Genomic DNA, 20,285 nt, shown 5'->3' with positions numbered 1-20,285 from the left:
ATCCCGCCGAAGAGTTACTCTCTTGTCGTCGGGAAGGAAGACCTTTGCCTGACGAGTGTCGAAAAGTATGCCTAGAAACACAAGGCGTTGTGTTGGAACTAGGCAGGACTTTTTTGTGTTGATGATCCACCCGAATCGAGCAAGAGTGTCGCAGACAATGGTCAGACTTTCGAGAGCCTGGGGCAAGGATGTCATCGAGGTACGGGAAGAGCACGAGACCTCTGATCCTCAAAATGGCCATCAACGCTGCCATGATTTTTGTAAAAACCCTGGGGGCGGTGGCGAGCCCGAACGGCAGGGCGACAAACTGAAAGTGATCCTGATGTATCGCAAAACGCAGGAATTTTTGATGACCCAGGAAGATTGGGACATGTAGATAGGCGTCTTGAATGTCTACGGAGCACAGAAATTCTTGTGCCTCCATGGAAGCGATTACTGAACGAAGTGACTCCATCCTGAAATGTCACAGACGGACCCTTTTGTTCAGTAGTTTTAAGTCCAGAATGGGCCGAACAGTGCCTCCTTTTTTCGGCACTACAAATAGGTTTGAATAGAAACCTGTGAATCGCTCTTTTTCTGGTACTGGAACAATCACTCCCGACTTGAGAAGAGAGTCGATTGCTGTAAAGTGCCCGGAACCAAGGCGGGGTCTTTCGGGGGTCAGGATTCGAAAAATTGATCCCGAGGACAAGAAACAAATTCTATTTTGTATCCAGAAGATACAACTTCCCTGACCCAAGCGTCTTCCACCGAGGCAAGCCATACGTCCCTGAAGGCAAGAAGATGGCCGCCCACCTGGGAGTATGCTCCGGTGTTCTGATTCCAGTCATGCGGAGGAAGATCTTCCAGGTCTAGGTCTGGTAGATCTACCCTGGGAAGAATGAGATCGCCAGGAAGGAGTGGGCCTAAAGGAGACTCTTCCTATCTTGGCGCGGTTGAGGCCTCTGCTGGTGGGAAGACGTATCTGCTGTAGTGAAGCAACGAAAAAGACGAAAGGGTCGAAACTGATGTTTCGGAGGAGGTCGATGAGATTTTGACTGGGGAAGAAGGGAGCTTGTGCCCCCAGTGGCATCCTTAATGATCTGGTCCAGCCTATCGCCGAAAAGACGCGATCCCTGAAACGGTAAACTGGTGAGGGACTTTTTGACGATAAATCCGTTTGCCAAGCCTTAAGCCAAACTGTGCACCTAATAGCCACCAAGTTGCTTGATGCCAGAGCTGCGCAGGATGCGGCATCCAGGGAGGCCGAGACCAAATATCCGCCTGCATGCGAAATTTGGTCGGCGAGATCTGCCAGCTGCTCTGGCTGGTCTCCAGCCAAAATGCCTTGGCGGAGGTCCTTAGCCCATTTCGCTATGGCCTTAGAAGCCCAAGTAAAAGCGAAGGCCGGGCTTAGAACAGAGGACGCCACTTCGAAGGCTGACTTAGCAAAAGTTTCTGACTCTGTCATTAGTGTCTGCTAGAGATGCTCCCCCAGAAATTGGAAGGACCGTGCTGTTAGATAGTCTTGAAACCGGAGGGTCCACGGTCGGTGAAGCTGACCAGTCTGCAATGAGTTCCAGCGAGAAAGGATATAACACCCCAAGGCGTTTTCCTCTTTGAAAACGCCTGGTCGGATTTTCTCTCTCTATGGAAAGAATTTTCTGGAACTCCAAATGATGAGCGAAGACCTTGGAAGGTGGTTTCGACCGTCTGAAAGAAACCTCCTGGTCCGCGGGTTCCGCAGGAGAATCTTTGATATTGAAGGACTGGTTAATCGCTGCAATGAGGCTCTCAACTATATCCCTCATATCAGCGATTTGGTCCGAGCCCAGCTCCAAAACATCCTCGGAGGCTCCATCTGAGAAAGTCTTGCCTGGCTCAGGGGAAGAAGATCTTGATAAGGGAGGCTGTTTGGACGGACTATGGGGCGATGCGGAACGGGAAGAGGAACCGGACTGGTGCTCCCGTCTGGCTCTTTTGCGGCTAATATTAACAGGCTCGACCGGAGTATCTTGTGACCTGCTGTGTCCTGCAGAAGTCTGTAGTGGCAACTTATCCAGTACGGACACCAAGGTCTGGGACACCTTTTGAGATCCGTCACAGATTGAGACAGAGAAGAAGCCCACCCTGGGATAGGGGCCTCAACCTCACTCGGGACAACCGGGGGCTCCTGGGCGGTGGGTTCAGTGGGCTTGCTGCAGTCCTGACAGAGGGGAGAGGACTGACCTGATGGAAACTTGCGTTTGCAAGAAGAACATGCAAAATGACTGACTACCACAGAGGAAGAAGCAGAGCGAATTGGTTTAGAATTAGACATTATGAGCTAACCCACTAACAGTGCCAGACGGTTAGGGGACGGAGAGCTAAGGAGAGTGACAGTCTGCAGCGCAGAGCTACTCAAGGAACCTGTGTACACAGCACCCTGAAGCAGAGACAAGCAGCTCATAGGCTGAGGAAAACTGTGAGGTAAAAACACGCTCCTGAATGCTGTGGGCGGGAATCAGCTCTGAGAGGGGGCGGAGCTATCCGCTCTGTTAGGAGCATAAGAAAACTCTACTCCCTCCTATATTGGGAGGAGTTGGCAGGCCCCTGCGATGCCTCTAACCCTCAGAGAAGCGGTGGGCGGCGCCAGACGGGCGGGACTGTTACTCAGAAGAAAAAGCCTGCCTGAAAATGGGGGCGTGGCCTCGCCTCAGAACTAGGCCCGAACTGAAGCCGGGGCCTGGATTAGAAACGGCGGCCCGCCGGAGAGCGCAGGGCGGCGCGGAGGTCTAAAGAGAACCGCAGTTTTGCGGCGCTGAGAACGCTAAATACAGATAATGCCGCTTAAGGAAGCTTGCCCTTTCCCCACCGCCCAGGGGGATTACTATCATGGGAAGGAGAGAGGGGTTCAGCCTGCTGATACTTACCTCCTGCAGTCCTGACTTACCCCATTTCCAGTTTCAGACCGTGTCTCCATCCACCGACAGGCTCTGGTAGGCGAGTGGGTGAGAGACAGAAGGCGAACACGCATACGTGTTCCTGGCCGGTAGACATATGAGGATACGGAGTGGCAGTACAAGCCGTACTCAGTCTCTTTGTGGGACTACAGATGTGACTATTCTCTCTGTATCCTTCTGGAACCTGTAAAGAAACGACGCACACTGAGGTAGATAAGGGTCTAATGAAGGACCCGTGTCCACCTCCTACTGACATTAAGCTAAACTGAGTAATTGAGCGCCAGTCGGTGGGATGTATACTGCGGAGGAGGAGCCAACTTTCTTATTTGCATAGTGTCAGCCTCCTAGTGGCAGCAGCATACACCCATGGTTCCTGTGTCATGGTTCCTGTGTCCCCCAATGAAGCGATAGAGAAAAAGTGTAATTCCACAATTGCTTTTTGTTATCTAACATGTTCACTATATACAGTGCGATTGCGGAAATACCAAAGATGCAAGGTTTTTTTCAATTTTTAAGTGGTGAAAAAAAAAAAAAAATCAAATTTGTGAAAACAAATTTGCTTCTGTCGCCATTTTCTGAGACCTGTAAAATTTTCATTTTTTTTAGTCTATGGAGCTGTGTGAGGGCTTATTTTTTTGTGACCTGATCTGGCGTTTTTATTAATACAGCTTTGGAGTAAACATGATGTATTGATGGCCTTTATTTGGTGTCCGAAAAACTAATTCTTGCGTTTAGACTTTTTTCTCATTTTAAGCTACTTACCAATCCGGTTTAATTAGTTTAATATTTTTATAGATAAAACTTTTGTGAACGTAACAATGCCGCATTTTTTATTTTTAATGGTGAAAAAAGGAGCGATTTTATTATCTAATATATAAAGCTCAAAGTGTGTGTGTGTGTGTGTCCGGGATAGGCATCCGCACCGTCGCAGCTACAGCCACAAAATTTGGCACAGTCACACGTCTGGACCCCGAGAGCGTCCTAGGCTATGTTGTGAGGCGAAATTTTAACCCCGCGCGTTCCAATTCACCAAACAATTTTGCCCCTATCTACATACTGGGGAAAAAGTGTGTGCGCGTCAAGCCCCGCCCCTCATTATGATGTCATAATGCCCCTATCTACATACTGGGGAAAAAGTGTGCGCGCATCAAGCCCCGCCCCTCATTATGATGTCACATAGGTTGCAAGTCCCGGCCGCTCATTATGATGTCATAATTTTTGACTATGGAATGGAGGATGTATGATGGGTATATGGGCACGGGACTATGTGATGTTGGATATGTATGATGGGTATATGGGTACGGGACTATGTGATGGTGGATATGTATGATGGGTATATGGGCACGGGACTATGAGATGAAGGATGTGTGATGGGTAAATGGGCACTGGACTATGGGATGGAGGATATGTATGACGGGTATATGGGCACGGGACTATTGGATGGCGGATATGTATGATGGGTATATGGGCATGGGACTATGGGATGAAGGATGTGTGATGGGTATATGGGCACGGGACTATGGGATGGAGGATATGTAAGATGGGTATATGGGCATGGGACTATGGGATGGAGGATGTGTGATGGGTATATGGGCACGGGCCTATGGGATGTAGGATGTGTGATGGGTATATGGGCATTGGACTATGGGATGGAGGATATGTATGACGGGTATATGGGCACGGGACGATGGGATGGAGGATGTGTGATGGGTATATGGGCATGGGACTATGGGATGGAGGATATGTATGATGGGTATATGGGCATGGGACTATGAGATGAAGGATGTGTGATGGGTATATGGGCACTCGACTATGGGATGGCGAATATGTATGATGGGTATATGGGCACTCGACTATGGGATGGCGAATATGTATGATGGGTATATGGGCACGAGACTATGGGATGGAGGATATGTAAGATGGGTATATGGGCACGGGACTATGGGATGGAGGATATGTATGATGGGTATATGGGCACGGGACTATGGGATGGAGGATATGTATGATGGGTATATGGGCATGGGACTATGGGATGGAGGATATGTATGATGGGTATATGGGCATGGGACTATGAGATGAACGATGTGATGGGTAAATGGGCACTCGACTATGGGATGGAGGATGTGTGATGGGTATATGGGCACGGGCCTATGGGATCGTGGATATGTATGATGGGTATATGGGCACGGGACGGGACTGCGGGATCGAGGGTAATTATAATTTGCTATAACTAACCAGTTAGTTACTATGCCCGGGCAGCGCGGGCTCTTCTGCTAGTGTATGTATATATATATATATATATGTATATATATATATATATATATATATATTTTTCACTGTACCTGTTGGTTTCCTACAGGGACTTGAACCTGTAATGGTCTGATTGCAATAGCAAAAATCACGGTCTCTTGTGAACAAAAGAAAAAGTTGGTGTTCACAGGAGCACAGTCATGACAGGCACCAGGACCTTCAGAACACCCCCAGCTGTCAATGACTACTCATCGACGCAGAGCAATCACAACACGGGAGAATGGAATGATGCATCCGCCGCCGGTGCACTGTAAATACTGCTGGCAAGAGACTGACAGCTGCATATAACAGGTTAAAGGTCACAGGTGGAGCCTCACTCCACACGCAACTGTTATATCACAGCCATCATCTGCCAGAAAAGATGCGGGCTCAGTTTCCGAGTCTGCATCAAAGTCAGGTAACCGGGATATGACAACTGTACGGCTACATCCCTACGGTCAGTAATCAGCAGCGCTTTGGATGAAGCACACGTCTGCTGCGTCCAATGCGCTGACGGCTATTGAACGCAGGTGATACCGCATTTGTTCATTGAACTGTGCGGAATCATCGCGTCCCATTACATAGTTCTGGTGAAATTTATCTTTACATATTTATCTGGTGAAATAGACTAGCTGCAATCTGGGAAGACACGCCACATGTCCGTGAGCGTCGGTGCACACGGGATTTCTTAAAATCACATCCACTATGCTGGCCGCTGAGGACATACGCAGCGTCCAACCCGCAGCGTTTACTGACCGTGGGTACATACATGTCGGTAGGAGGTGTAAGGAGCAAAGCAGCTTTGTCCACTTCCACATCAGATGGTGGCGTCGTGTGCAGATGGCTGCAGCAGGAATTGTACGCCTGTCCCGTTTCCTAGACAGATGCCTGATACCTGTGCTTGCACGTCTCAAGGTAAAGATAAAACGGGAACAGACCACCGCTGACCCCATCACATGACAATACCTGGGGCGAGATCTGGCACACACCACCCTCCCAAAGGGTCAGAGAAACTAGGCTGCAATGTAAGATACTAGCATGAGCCCAAGCAGCTGTGGGTCACACAGGAGATGGCGGCCTGTCACGTGACACCACCATGGCCCCTGCCACCAGGCTGCTGTGTAGAGGGGAGCACGGCACGGGGTCTCCTACCCAGACTCGTCAGCAGCTGCACGGTCTTCAGGGTGACGGCGGGGCTGGTGCCGGGGTCCTCCATCAGCTCCACCAGGCTGCTCACACATTCGCCGGGCAACACGTGGCTGGACACGAACAGCTTGTTCAGCTTCAGCCCCAGGATGGCCTGTCAGACGGAGAAGCGTTACTGAGGGCCCCACGGGGACACAGACACCCATCCCCGGTCACTGTACCTCCAGCTGCCGCTGTAGCGCCGCGCCATTGGCCTCGTTCTTACAGCCCCTGTACTGCGCCACCGCCATGAGTAGGCTCTTCATGCAGGACAATGGCTCCATGGCGGCCGCTTGCACCGGGCAGAAGCGACCTCCGGGTAGCAACACTTGGATCGCTCCAACCTAATTTCGCGCCCTAAACTTTCATGTTGGTTTAGGACAGGGCGTGACGTCAGCTATGGAAGCCGGCAGGGACAGAAGAGCTGAGAAGGCGCATGAGCGGTACAGCCGGACAGTGGCTTCCTCTGTGTCGCTCTGTTGTCCCTATACGTAATTGCACAGGTTTGCGCACCGTGTGTTTGCATTGCGGATGGGCGCCTGAGCTGCCGTTAAATTGAATGCAGTGTTCTGGTCTGTGAACCCCTAGTGCACGCTGCACTGCTATAATGTGCGCCTCTGCACGCTGCACTGCTATAATGTGCGCCTCGGTCTGCACGCTGCACTGCTATAATGTGCGCTTCTGTCTGCACACTGCACTGCTATAATGTGCGCCTCTGTCTGCACACTGCACTGCTATAATGTGCGCCTCTGTCTGCACACTGCACTGCTATAATGTGCGCCTCGGTCTGCACGCTGCACTGCTATAATGTGCGCCTCTGCACGCTGCACTGCTATAATGTGCGCCTCGGTCTGCACGCTGCACTGCTATAATGTGCGCTTCTGTCTGCACACTGCACTGCTATAATGTGCGCCTCTGTCTGCACACTGCACTGCTATAATGTGCGCCTCGGTCTGCACGCTGCACTGCTATAATGTGCGCCTCTGCACGCTGCACTGCTATAATGTGCGCCTCGGTCTGCACGCTGCACTGCTATAATGTGCGCTTCTGTCTGCACACTGCACTGCTATAATGTGCGCCTCTGTCTGCACACTGCACTGCTATAATGTGCGCCTCTGTCTGCACGCTGCACTGCTATAATGTTCGCCTCGGTCTGCACGCTGCACTGCTATAATGTGCGCCTCTGTCTGCACACTGCACTGCTATAATGTGCGCCTCGTTCTGCACGCTGCACTACTGTAATGTGCGCCTCGGTCTGCACACTGCACTGCTATAATGTGCGCCTCGGTCTGCACGCTGCACTGCTATAATGTGCGCCTCGGTCTGCACACTGCACTGCTATAATGTGCGCCTCTGTCTGCACGCTGCACTGCTATAATGTTCGCCTCGGTCTGCACGCTGCACTGCTATAATGTGCGCCTCTGTCTGCACACTGCACTGCTATAATGTGCGCCTCGTTCTGCACGCTGCACTACTGTAATGTGCGCCTCGGTCTGCACACTGCACTGCTATAATGTGCGCCTCGGTCTGCACACTGCACTGCTATAATGTGCGCTTCTGTCTGCACACTGCACTGCTATAATGTGCGCTTCTGTCTGCACACTGCACTGCTATAATGTGCGCCTCTGTCTGCACGCTGCACTGCTATAATGTTCGCCTCGGTCTGCACGCTGCACTGCTATAATGTGCGCCTCTGTCTGCACACTGCACTGCTATAATGTGCGCCTCGTTCTGCACGCTGCACTACTGTAATGTGCGCCTCGGTCTGCACACTGCACTGCTATAATGTGCGCCTCGGTCTGCACGCTGCACTGCTATAATGTGCGCCTCGGTCTGCACACTGCACTGCTATAATGTGCGCTTCGGTCTGCACGCTGCACTGCTATAATGTGCGCCTCTGTCTGCACACTGCACTGCTATAATGTGCGCCTCTGTCTGCACGCTGCACTGCTATAATGTGCGCCTCGGTCTGCACGCTGCACTGCTATAATGTGCGCTTCGGTCTGCACGCTGCACTGCTATAATGTGCACCTCTGTCTGCACGCTGCACTGCTATAATGTGCGCCTCGTTCTGCACGCTGCACTACTGTAATGTGCGCCTCGGTCTGCACACTGCACTGCTATAATGTGCGCCTCGGTCTGCACGCTGCACTGCTGTAATGTGCGCCTCGGTCTGCACGCTGCACTGCTATAATGTGCGCTTCGGTCTGCACGCTGCACTGCTATAATGTGCGCCTCGGTCTGCACACTGAACTGCTATAATGTGCGCTTCGGTCTGCACTGCTATAATGTGCGCCTCTGTCTGCACACTGCACTGCTATAATGTGCGCCTCTGTCTGCACGCTGCACTGCTATAATGTGCGCCTCTGTCTGCACGCTGCACTGCTATAATGTGCGCCTCGGTCTGCACGCTGCACTGCTATAATGTGCGCCTCGGTCTGCACACTGCACTGCTATAATGTGCGCTTCGGTCTGCACGCTGCACTGCTATAATGTGCGCCTCGGTCTGCACACTGCACTGCTGTAATGTGTGCCTCGGTCTGCACGCTGCACTGCTATAATGTGCGCCTCGGTCTGCACGCTGCACTGCTATAATGTTCGCCTCGGTCTGCACGCTGCACTGCTATAATGTGCGCTTCTGTCTGCACACTGCACTGCTATAATGTGCGCCTCTGTCTGCACACTGCACTGCTATAATGTGCGCCTCTGTCTGCACGCTGCACTGCTATAATGTTCGCCTCGGTCTGCACGCTGCACTGCTATAATGTGCGCCTCTGTCTGCACGCTGCACTGCTATAATGTGCGCCTCGTTCTGCACGCTGCACTACTGTAATGTGCGCCTCGGTCTGCACACTGCACTGCTATAATGTGCGCCTCGGTCTGCACGCTGCACTGCTATAATGTGCGCCTCGGTCTGCACGCTGCACTGCTATAATGTGCGCCTCTGTCTGCACACTGCACTGCTATAATGTGCGCCTCGTTCTGCACGCTGCACTACTGTAATGTGCGCCTCGGTCTGCACACTGCACTGCTATAATGTGCGCCTCGGTCTGCACACTGCACTGCTATAATGTGCGCTTCTGTCTGCACACTGCACTGCTATAATGTGCGCTTCTGTCTGCACACTGCACTGCTATAATGTGCGCCTCTGTCTGCACGCTGCACTGCTATAATGTTCGCCTCGGTCTGCACGCTGCACTGCTATAATGTGCGCCTCTGTCTGCACACTGCACTGCTATAATGTGCGCCTCGTTCTGCACGCTGCACTACTGTAATGTGCGCCTCGGTCTGCACACTGCACTGCTATAATGTGCGCCTCGGTCTGCACGCTGCACTGCTATAATGTGCGCCTCGGTCTGCACACTGCACTGCTATAATGTGCGCTTCGGTCTGCACGCTGCACTGCTATAATGTGCGCCTCTGTCTGCACACTGCACTGCTATAATGTGCGCCTCTGTCTGCACGCTGCACTGCTATAATGTGCGCCTCGGTCTGCACGCTGCACTGCTATAATGTGCGCTTCGGTCTGCACGCTGCACTGCTATAATGTGCACCTCTGTCTGCACGCTGCACTGCTATAATGTGCGCCTCGTTCTGCACACTGCACTACTGTAATGTGCGCCTCGGTCTGCACACTGCACTGCTATAATGTGCGCTTCTGTCTGCACACTGCACTGCTATAATGTGCGCCTCTGTCTGCACGCTGCACTGCTATAATGTTCGCCTCGGTCTGCACGCTGCACTGCTATAATGTGCGCCTCTGTCTGCACACTGCACTGCTATAATGTGCGCCTCGTTCTGCACGCTGCACTACTGTAATGTGCGCCTCGGTCTGCACACTGCACTGCTATAATGTGCGCCTCGGTCTGCACGCTGCACTGCTATAATGTGCGCCTCGGTCTGCACACTGCACTGCTATAATGTGCGCTTCGGTCTGCACGCTGCACTGCTATAATGTGCGCCTCTGTCAGCACACTGCACTGCTATAATGTGCGCCTCTGTCTGCACGCTGCACTGCTATAATGTGCGCCTCGGTCTGCACGCTGCACTGCTATAATGTGCGCTTCGGTCTGCACGCTGCACTGCTATAATGTGCACCTCTGCACGCTGCACTGCTATAATGTGCGCCTCGTTCTGCACGCTGCACTACTGTAATGTGCGCCTCGGTCTGCACACTGCACTGCTATAATGTGCGCCTCGGTCTGCACGCTGCACTGCTGTAATGTGCGCCTCGGTCTGCACGCTGCACTGCTGTAATGTGCGCCTCGGTCTGCACACTGCACTGCTATAATGTGCGCCTCGGTCTGCACGCTGCACTGCTATAATGTGCGCCTCGGTCTGCACGCTGCACTGCTATAATGTTCGCCTCGGTCTGCACGCTGCACTGCTATAATGTGCGCCTCTGTCTGCACACTGCACTGCTATAATGTGCGCCTCGTTCTGCACGCTGCACTACTGTAATGTGCGCCTCGGTCTGCACACTGCACTGCTATAATGTGCGCCTCGGTCTGCACGCTGCACTGCTATAATGTGCGCCTCTGTCTGCACACTGCACTGCTATAATGTGCGCCTCGTTCTGCACGCTGCACTACTGTAATGTGCGCCTCGGTCTGCACGCTGCACTACTGTAATGTGCGCCTCGGTCTGCACGCTGCACTGCTATAATGTGCGCCTCGGTCTGCACGCTGCACTGCTATAATGTGCGCTTCGGTCTGCACGCTGCACTGCTATAATGTGCACCTCTGCACGCTGCACTGCTATAATGTGCGCCTCGTTCTGCACGCTGCACTACTGTAATGTGCGCCTCGGTCTGCACACTGCACTGCTATAATGTGCGCCTCGGTCTGCACGCTGCACTGCTGTAATGTGCGCCTCGGTCTGCACGCTGCACTGCTGTAATGTGCGCCTCGGTCTGCACACTGCACTGCTATAATGTGCGCCTCGGTCTGCACGCTGCACTGCTATAATGTGCGCCTCGTTCTGCACGCTGCACTACTGTAATGTGCGCCTCGGTCTGCACACTGCACTGCTATAATGTGCGCCTCGGTCTGCACGCTGCACTGCTATAATGTGCGCCTCGGTCTGCACACTGCACTGCTATAATGTGCGCCTCTGTCTGCACGCTGCACTGCTATAATGTGCGCCTCGGTCTGCACGCTGCACTGCTATAATGTGCGCTTCGGTCTGCACGCTGCACTGCTATAATGTGCACCTCTGCACGCTGCACTGCTATAATGTGCGCCTCGTTCTGCACGCTGCACTACTGTAATGTGCGCCTCGGTCTGCACACTGCACTGCTATAATGTGCGCCTCGGTCTGCACGCTGCACTGCTGTAATGTGCGCCTCGGTCTGCACGCTGCACTGCTGTAATGTGCGCCTCGGTCTGCACACTGCACTGCTATAATGTGCGCCTCGGTCTGCACGCTGCACTGCTATAATGTGCGCCTCGGTCTGCACGCTGCACTACTGTAATGTGCGCCTCGGTCTGCACACTGCACTGCTATAATGTGCGCCTCGGTCTGCACGCTGCACTGCTATAATGTGCGCCTCGGTCTGCACGCTGCACTGCTATAATGTGCGCCTCTGTCTGCACGCTGCACTGCTATAATGTTCGCCTCGGTCTGCACGCTGCACTGCTATAATGTGCGCCTCTGTCTGCACACTGCACTGCTATAATGTGCGCCTCGTTCTGCACGCTGCACTACTGTAATGTGCGCCTCGGTCTGCACGCTGCACTACTGTAATGTGCGCCTCGGTCTGCACGCTGCACTGCTATAATGTGCGCCTCGGTCTGCACGCTGCACTGCTATAATGTGCGCTTCGGTCTGCACGCTGCACTGCTATAATGTGCACCTCTGCACGCTGCACTGCTATAATGTGCGCCTCGTTCTGCACGCTGCACTACTGTAATGTGCGCCTCGGTCTGCACACTGCACTGCTATAATGTGCGCCTCGGTCTGCACGCTGCACTGCTGTAATGTGCGCCTCGGTCTGCACGCTGCACTGCTATAATGTGCGCTTCGGTCTGCACGCTGCACTGCTATAATGTGCGCCTCGGTCTGCACACTGAACTGCTATAATGTGCGCTTCGGTCTGCACTGCTATAATGTGCGCCTCTGTCTGCACACTGCACTGCTATAATGTGCGCCTCTGTCTGCACGCTGCACTGCTATAATGTGCGCCTCTGTCTGCACGCTGCACTGCTATAATGTGCGCCTCGGTCTGCACACTGCACTGCTATAATGTGCGCCTCTGTCTGCACACTGCACTGCTATAATGTGCGCCTCTGTCTGCACGCTGCACTGCTATAATGTGCGCCTCGGTCTGCACGCTGCACTGCTATAATGTGCGCTTCGGTCTGCACGCTGCACTGCTATAATGTGCGCCTCTGTCTGCACGCTGCACTGCTATAATGTGCGCCTCGTTCTGCACGCTGCACTACTGTAATGTGCGCCTCGGTCTGCACACTGCACTGCTATAATGTGCGCCTCGGTCTGCACGCTGCACTGCTATAATGTGCGCCTCGGTCTGCACGCTGCACTGCTATAATGTGCGCCTCGGTGTGCACGCTGCACTGCTACAATGTGCGCCTCGGTCTGCACGCTGCACTGCTAAAATGTGCGCCTCTGCACGCTGCACTGCTATAATGTGCGCCTCGGTCTGCACGCTGCACTGCTATAATGTGCGCCTCTGTCTTCACGCTACACTGCTATAATCTGCGCCTCTGTCTTCACGCTGCACTGCTATAATGTGCGCCTCTGTCTGCACGCTGCACTGCTATAATGTGCGCCTCTGTCTTCACGCTACACTGCTATAATGTGCGCCTCTGTCTTCACGCTGCACTGCTATAATGTGCGCCTCTGTCTGCACGCTGCACTGCTATAATGTGCGCCTCTGTCTTCACGCTACACTGCTATAATGTGCGCCTCTGTCTGCACGCTGCACTGCTATAATGTGCGCCTCGGTCTGCACGCTGCACTGCTATAATGTGCGCCTCTGTCTGCACACTGCACTGCTATAATGTGTGCCTCTGTCTGCACGCTGCACTGCTATAATGTGCGCCTCGTTCTGCACGCTGCACTACTGTAATGTGCGCCTCGGTCTGCACACTGCACTGCTATAATGTGCGCCTCGGTCTGCACGCTGCACTGCTATAATGTGCGCCTCGGTCTGCACGCTGCACTGCTATAATGTGCGCCTCGGTGTGCACGCTGCACTGCTACAATGTGCGCCTCGGTCTGCACGCTGCACTGCTAAAATGTGCGCCTCTGCACGCTGCACTGCTATAATGTGCGACTCGGTCTGCACGCTGCACTGCTATAATGTGCGCCTCTGCACGCTGCACTGCTATAATGTGCGCCTCGGTCTGCACGCTGCACTGCTATAATGTGCGCCTCGGTCTGCACACTGCACTGCTATAATGTGCGCCTCGGTCTGCACGCTGCACTGCTATAATGTGCGCTTCGGTCTGCACGCTGCACTGCTATAATGTGCGCCTCTGTCTGCACACTGCACTGCTATAATGTGCGCCTCTGTCTGCACGCTGCACTGCTATAATGTGCGCCTCGTTCTGCACGCTGCACTACTGTAATGTGTGCCTCGGTCTGCACACTGCACTGCTATAATGTGCGCCTCGGTCTGCACGCTTCACTGCTATAATGTGCGCCTCTGCACGCTGCACTGCTATAATGTGCGCCTCGGTCTGCACGCTGCACTGCTATAATGTGCGCCTCGGTCTGCACACTGCACTGCTATAATGTGCGCCTCGGTCTGCACGCTGCACTGCTATAATGTGCGCTTCGGTCTGCACGCTGCACTGCTATAATGTGCGCCTCTGTCTGCACACTGCACTGCTATAATGTGCGCCTCTGTCTGCACGCTGCACTGCTATAATGTGCGCCTCGTTCTGCACGCTGCACTGCTATAATGTGCGCCTCGTTCTGCACGCTGCACTACTGTAATGTGCGCCTCGGTCTGCACGCTGCACTGCTATAATGTGCGCCTCGGTCTGCACGCTGCACTGCTATAATGTGCGCCTCGGTCTGCACGCTGCACTGCTATAATGTGCGCCTCGGTGTGCACGCTGCACTGCTACAATGTGCGCCTCGGTCTGCACGCTGCACTGCTAAAATGTGCGCCTCTGCACGCTGCACTGCTATAATGTGCGCCTCGGTCTGCACGCTGCACTGCTATAATGTGCGCCTCTGTCTTCACGCTACACTGCTATAATGTGCGCCTCTGTCTTCACGCTGCACTGCTATAATGTGCGCCTCTGTCTGCACGATGCACTGCTATAATGTGCGCCTCTGTCTTCACGCTACACTGCTATAATGTGCGCCTCTGTCTTCACGCTGCACTGCTATAATGTGCGCCTCTGTCTGCACGCTGCACTGCTATAATGTGCGCCTCTGTCTTCACGCTACACTGCTATAATGTGCGCCTCTGTCTGCACGCTGCACTGCTATAATGTGCGCCTCGGTCTGCACGCTGCACTGCTATAATGTGCGCCTCTGTCTGCACACTGCACTGCTATAATGTGCGCCTCTGTCTGCACGCTGCACTGCTATAATGTGCGCCTCGTTCTGCACGCTGCACTACTGTAATGTGCGCCTCGGTCTGCACACTGCACTGCTATAATGTGCGCCTCGGTCTGCACGCTGCACTGCTATAATGTGCGCCTCGGTCTGCACGCTGCACTGCTATAATGTGCGCCTCGGTGTGCACGCTGCACTGCTACAATGTGCGCCTCGGTCTGCACGCTGCACTGCTAAAATGTGCGCCTCTGCACGCTGCACTGCTATAATGTGCGCCTCGGTCTGCACGCTGCACTGCTATAATGTGCGCCTCTGCACGCTGCACTGCTATAATGTGCGCCTCGGTCTGCACGCTGCACTGCTATAATGTGCGCCTCGGTCTGCACGCTGCACTGCTATAATGTGCGCCTCGGTCTACACGCTGCACTGCTATAATGTGCGCCTCTGTCTGCACGCTGCACTGCTATAATGTGCGCCTCGGTCTGCACGCTGCACTGCTGTAATGTGCGCCTCTCTACACGCTGCACTGCTGTAATGTGCGCCTCGGTCTGCACACTGCACTGCTATAATGTGCGCCTCGGTCTGCACGCTGCACTGCTATAATGTGCGCCTCGGTCTGCACGCTGCACTGCTATAATGTGCGCCTCGGTCTGCACGCTGCACTGCTATAATGTGCGCCTCTGTCTGCACGCTGCACTGCTATAATGTGCGCCTCTGTCTTCACGCTACACTGCTATAATGTGCGCCTCTGTCTTCACGCTACACTGCTATAATGTGCGCCTCGGTCTGCACGCTGCACTGCTATAATGTGCGCCTCGGTCTGCACGCTGCACTGCTATAATCCGCGCCTCGGTCTGCACGCTGCACTGCTGTAATGTGCGCCTCGGTCTGCACGCTGCACTGCTATAATGTGCGCCTCGGTCTGCACGCTGCACTGCTATAATGTGCGCATCTGTCTGCACGCTGCACTGCTATAATGTGCGCCTCGGTGTGCACGCTGCACTGCTATAATGTGCGCCTCGGTGTGCACGCTGCACTGCTACAATGTGCGCCTCGGTCTGCACGCTGCACTGCTAAAATGTGCGCCTCTGCACGCTGCACTGCTATAATGTGCGCCTCGGTCTGCACGCTGCACTGCTATAATGTGCGCCTCTGCACGCTGCACTGCTATAATGTGCGCCTCGGTCTGCACGCTGCACTGCTATAATGTGCGCCTCGGTCTGCACGCTGCACTGCTATAATGTGCGCCTCGGTCTACACGCTGCACTGCTATAATGTGCGCCTCGGTCTACACGCTGCACTGCTATAATGTGCGCCTCTGTCTGCACGCTGCACTGCTATAATGTGCGCCTCGGTCTGCACGCTGCACTGCTGTAATGTGCGCCTCTCTGCACGCTGCACTGCTGTAATGTGCGCCTCGGTCTGCACACTGCACTGCTATAATGTGCGCCTCGGTCTGCACGCTGCACTGCTATAATGTGCGCCTCGGTCTGCACGCTGCACTGCTATAATATGCGCCTCTGTCTGAACGCTGCACTGCTATAATGTGCGCCTCTGTCTTCACGCTACACTGCTATAATGTGCGCCTCTGTCTGCATGCTGCACTGCTGAAATGTGCGCCTCGGTCTGCACGCTGCACTGCTATAATCCGCGCCTCGGTCTGCACGCTGCACTGCTGTAATGTGCGCCTCGGTCTGCACGCTGCACTGCTGTAATGTGCGCCTCGGTCTCCACTCTGCACTGCTGTAATGTGCGCCTCGGTCTGCACGCTGCACTGCTATAATGTGCGCCTCTGTCTGCAAGCTGCACTGCTGTAATGTGCGCCTCGGTCTGCACGCTGCACTTCTGTAATGTACGCCTCGGTCTGCACGCTGCACTGCTATAATCCGCGCCTCTGTCTGCACTCTGCACTGCTGTAATGTGCGCCACGGTCTGCACGCTGCACTGCTGTAATGTGCGCCTCGGTCTGCACATTGCACTGCTGTAATGTGCGCCCCTGTCTGCACGCTGCACTGCTATAATGTGCGCCCCTGTCTGCACGCTGCACTGCTATAATGTGCGCCTCTGTCTGCACGCTGCACTGCTATAATGTGCGCCTCTGTCTGCACGCTGCACTGCTATAATGTGCGCCTCTGTCTGCACTCTGCACTGCTATAATGTGCGCCTGTCTGCACACTGCACTGCTATAATGTGCGCCTCTGTCTGCACGCTGCACTGCTGTAATGTGTGCCTCGGTCTGCATGCTGCACTGCTGTAATGTGCGCCTCTGTCTGCACGCTGCACTGCTATAATGTGCGCCTCTGTCTGCACGCTGCACTGCTATAATGTGCGCCTCTGCACGCTGCACTGCTATAATGTGCGCCTCTGTCTGCACGCTGCACTGCTGTAATGTGTGCCTCGGTCTGCATGCTGCACTGCTGTAATGTGCGCCTCTGTCTGCACGCTGCACTGCTATAATGTGCGCCTCTGCACGCTGCACTGCTATAATGTGCGCCTCTGCACGCTGCACTGCTATAATCCGCGCCTCGGTCTGCACGCTGCACTGCTGTAATGTGCGCCTCGGTCTGCACGCTGCACTGCTATAATGTGCGCCTCGGTCTGCACGCTGCACTGCTGTAATGTGCGCCTCGGTCTCCACTCTGCACTGCTGTAATGTGCGCCTCGGTCTGCACGCTGCACTGCTATAATGTGCGCCTCTGTCTGCAAGCTGCACTGCTGTAATGTGCGCCTCGGTCTGCACGCTGCACTTCTGTAATGTACGCCTCGGTCTGCACGCTGCACTGCTATAATCCGCGCCTCTGTCTGCACTCTGCACTGCTGTAATGTGCGCCACGGTCTGCACGCTGCACTGCTGTAATGTGCGCCTCGGTCTGCACGTTGCACTGCTGTAATGTGCGCCTCTGTCTGCACGCTGCACTGCTATAATGTGCACCCCTGTCTGCACGCTGCACTGCTATAATGTGCGCCTCTGTCTGCACGCTGCACTGCTATAATGTGCGCCTCTGTCTGCACGCTGCACTGCTATAATGTGCGCCTCTGTCTGCACTCTGCACTGCTATAATGTGCGCCTGTCTGCACACTGCACTGCTATAATGTGCGCCTCTGTCTGCACGCTGCACTGCTGTAATGTGTGCCTCGGTCTGCATGCTGCACTGCTGTAATGTGCGCCTCTGTCTGCACGCTGCACTGCTATAATGTGCGCCTCTGTCTGCACGCTGCACTGCTATAATGTGCGCCTCTGCACGCTGCACTGCTATAATGTGCGCCTCTGTCTGCACGCTGCACTGCTGTAATGTGTGCCTCGGTCTGCATGCTGCACTGCTGTAATGTGCGCCTCTGTCTGCACGCTGCACTGCTATAATGTGCGCCTCTGCACGCTGCACTGCTATAATGTGCGCCTCTGCACGCTGCACTGCTATAATGTGCGCCTCTGCACGCTGCACTGCTATAATGTGCGCCTCGGTCTGCACGCTGCACTGCTATAATGTGCGCCTCGGTCTACACGCTGCACTGCTATAATGTGCGCCTCGGTCTACACGCTGCACTGCTATAATGTGCGCCTCTGTCTGCACGCTGCACTGCTGTAATGTGCACCTCGGTCTGCACGCTGCACTGCTATAATGTGCGCCTCGGTCTGCACGCTGCACTGCTATAATGTGCGCCTCTGTCTGCACGCTGCACTGCTATAATGTGCGCCTCTGTCTGCACGCTGCACTGCTATAATGTGCGCCTCTGTCTGCACGCTGCACTGCTGTAATGTGTGCCTCGGTCTGCACGCTGCACTGCTGTAATGTGCGCCTCTGTCTGCACGCTGCACTGCTATAATGTGCGCCTCTGCACGCTGCACTGCTATAATGTGCGCCTCTGTCTGCACGCTGCACTGCTATAATGTGCGCCTCTGCACGCTGCACTGCTATAATGTGCGCCTCGGTCTGCACGCTGCACTGCTATAATGTGCGCCTCGGTCTGCACGCTGCACTGCTATAATGTGCGCCTCGGTCTACACGCTGCACTGCTATAATGTGCGCCTCTGTCTGCACGCTGCACTGCTATAATGTGCGCCTCTGTCTGCACGCTGCACTGCTATAATGTGCGCCTCTGTCTGCACGCTGCACTGCTATAATGTGCGCCTCGGTCTGCACGCTACACTGCTATAATGTGCGTCTCTGCACGCTGCACTGCTATAATGTGCGTCTCTGCACGCTGCACTGCTATAATGTGCGCCTCTGCACGCTGCACTGCTATAATGTGCGCCTCTGCACGCTGCACTGCTATAATGTGCGCCTCGGTCTGCACGCTGCACTACTGTAATGTGCGCCTCGGTCTGCACGCTGCACTGCTATAATGTGAGCCTCGGTCTGCACGCTGCACTGCTGTAATGTGCGCCTCGGTCTGCACGCTGCACTGCTGTAATGTGCGCCTCTGCACGCTGCACTGCTATAATGTGCGCCTCGGTCTGCACGCTGCACTGCTGTAATGTGCACCTCGGTCTGCACGCTGCACTGCTGTAATGTGCGCCTCGGTCTGCACGCTGAACTGCTGTAATGTGCGCCTCTGTCTGCACGCTGCACTGCTGCAATGTGCGCCTCGGTCTGCACGCTGCACTGCTATAATGTGCGCCTCGGTCTGCACGCTGCACTGCTATAATGTGCGCCTCGGTCTGCACGCTGCACTGCTGTAATGTGAGCCTCGGTCTGCACGCTGCACTGCTATAATGTGCGCCTCTCTGCACGCTGCACTGCTATAATGTGCGCCTCGGTCTGCACGCTGCACTGCTGTAATGTGCGCCTCGGTCTGCACGCTGCACTGCTGTAATGTGCGCCTCGGTCTGCACGCTGCACTGCTGTAATGTGCGCCTCGGTCTGCACGCTGCACTGCTATGATGTGCGCCTCTGTCTGCACGCTGCACTGCTATAATGTGCGCCTCGGTCTGCACGCTGCACTGCTACAATGTGCGCCTCGGTCTGCACGCTGCACTGCTAAAATGTGCGCCTCTGCACGCTGCACTGCTATAATGTGCGCCTCGGTCTGCACGCTGCACTGCTATAATGTGTGCCTCAGTCTGCACGCTGCACTGCTATAATGTGCGCCTCGGTCTGCACACTGCACTGCTATAATGTGCGCCTCGGTCTACACGCTGCACTGCTATAATGTGCGCCTCTGTCTGCACGCTGCACTGCTATAATGTGCGCCTCGGTCTGCACGCTGCACTGCTGTAATGTGCGCCTCTCTGCACGCTGCACTGCTGTAATGTGCGCCTCGGTCTGCACACTGCACTGCTATAATGTGCGCCTCGGTCTGCACGCTGCACTGCTATAATGTGCGCCTCGGTCTGCACGCTGCACTGCTATAATG

General features: G+C 54.4%; 2 protein-coding genes across 5 annotated transcripts in view; one reads left to right on the top strand and one right to left on the bottom strand.

The window, feature by feature from the left end:
* CIP2A (cellular inhibitor of PP2A) overlaps positions 1-6,877 on the bottom strand; it is a 122,918-nt gene extending 116,041 nt beyond the window's left edge. The window contains exons 1-2 of one of the 4 annotated variants that reach the window (XM_073586247.1): positions 6,578-6,877; positions 6,363-6,510 (exon numbers count right to left, since the gene is read on the bottom strand). In XM_073586247.1, the coding sequence (XP_073442348.1) occupies positions 6,363-6,510; positions 6,578-6,679 (250 nt within the window). In that variant the 5' untranslated portion in view covers positions 6,680-6,877. Of the gene's footprint in view, positions 1-5,979; positions 6,105-6,176; positions 6,292-6,362; positions 6,511-6,577 lie in introns of those variants that run through there. The other 3 variants (XM_073586245.1, XM_073586248.1, XM_073586246.1) reach the window with 3 other exon arrangements.
* Positions 6,022-20,285, top strand: part of TRAT1 (T cell receptor associated transmembrane adaptor 1) — a 268,813-nt gene continuing 254,549 nt past the window's right edge. Inside the window, exon 1 of the mRNA XM_073586249.1 lies at positions 6,022-6,125. Within this exon, the coding sequence (XP_073442350.1) occupies positions 6,032-6,125 (94 nt within the window). The 5' untranslated portion in view covers positions 6,022-6,031. The remainder of the gene's footprint in view (positions 6,126-20,285) is intronic.

The sequence above is a fragment of the Dendrobates tinctorius genome, unplaced genomic scaffold (genome assembly GCF_039654945.1).
Source record: "Dendrobates tinctorius isolate UK_male_01 unplaced genomic scaffold, ASM3965494v1 ptg000091l, whole genome shotgun sequence".
Taxonomy (NCBI): Eukaryota; Metazoa; Chordata; class Amphibia; order Anura; family Dendrobatidae; genus Dendrobates; species Dendrobates tinctorius.
This window is presented reverse-complemented; position numbering and strand designations above follow the sequence as displayed.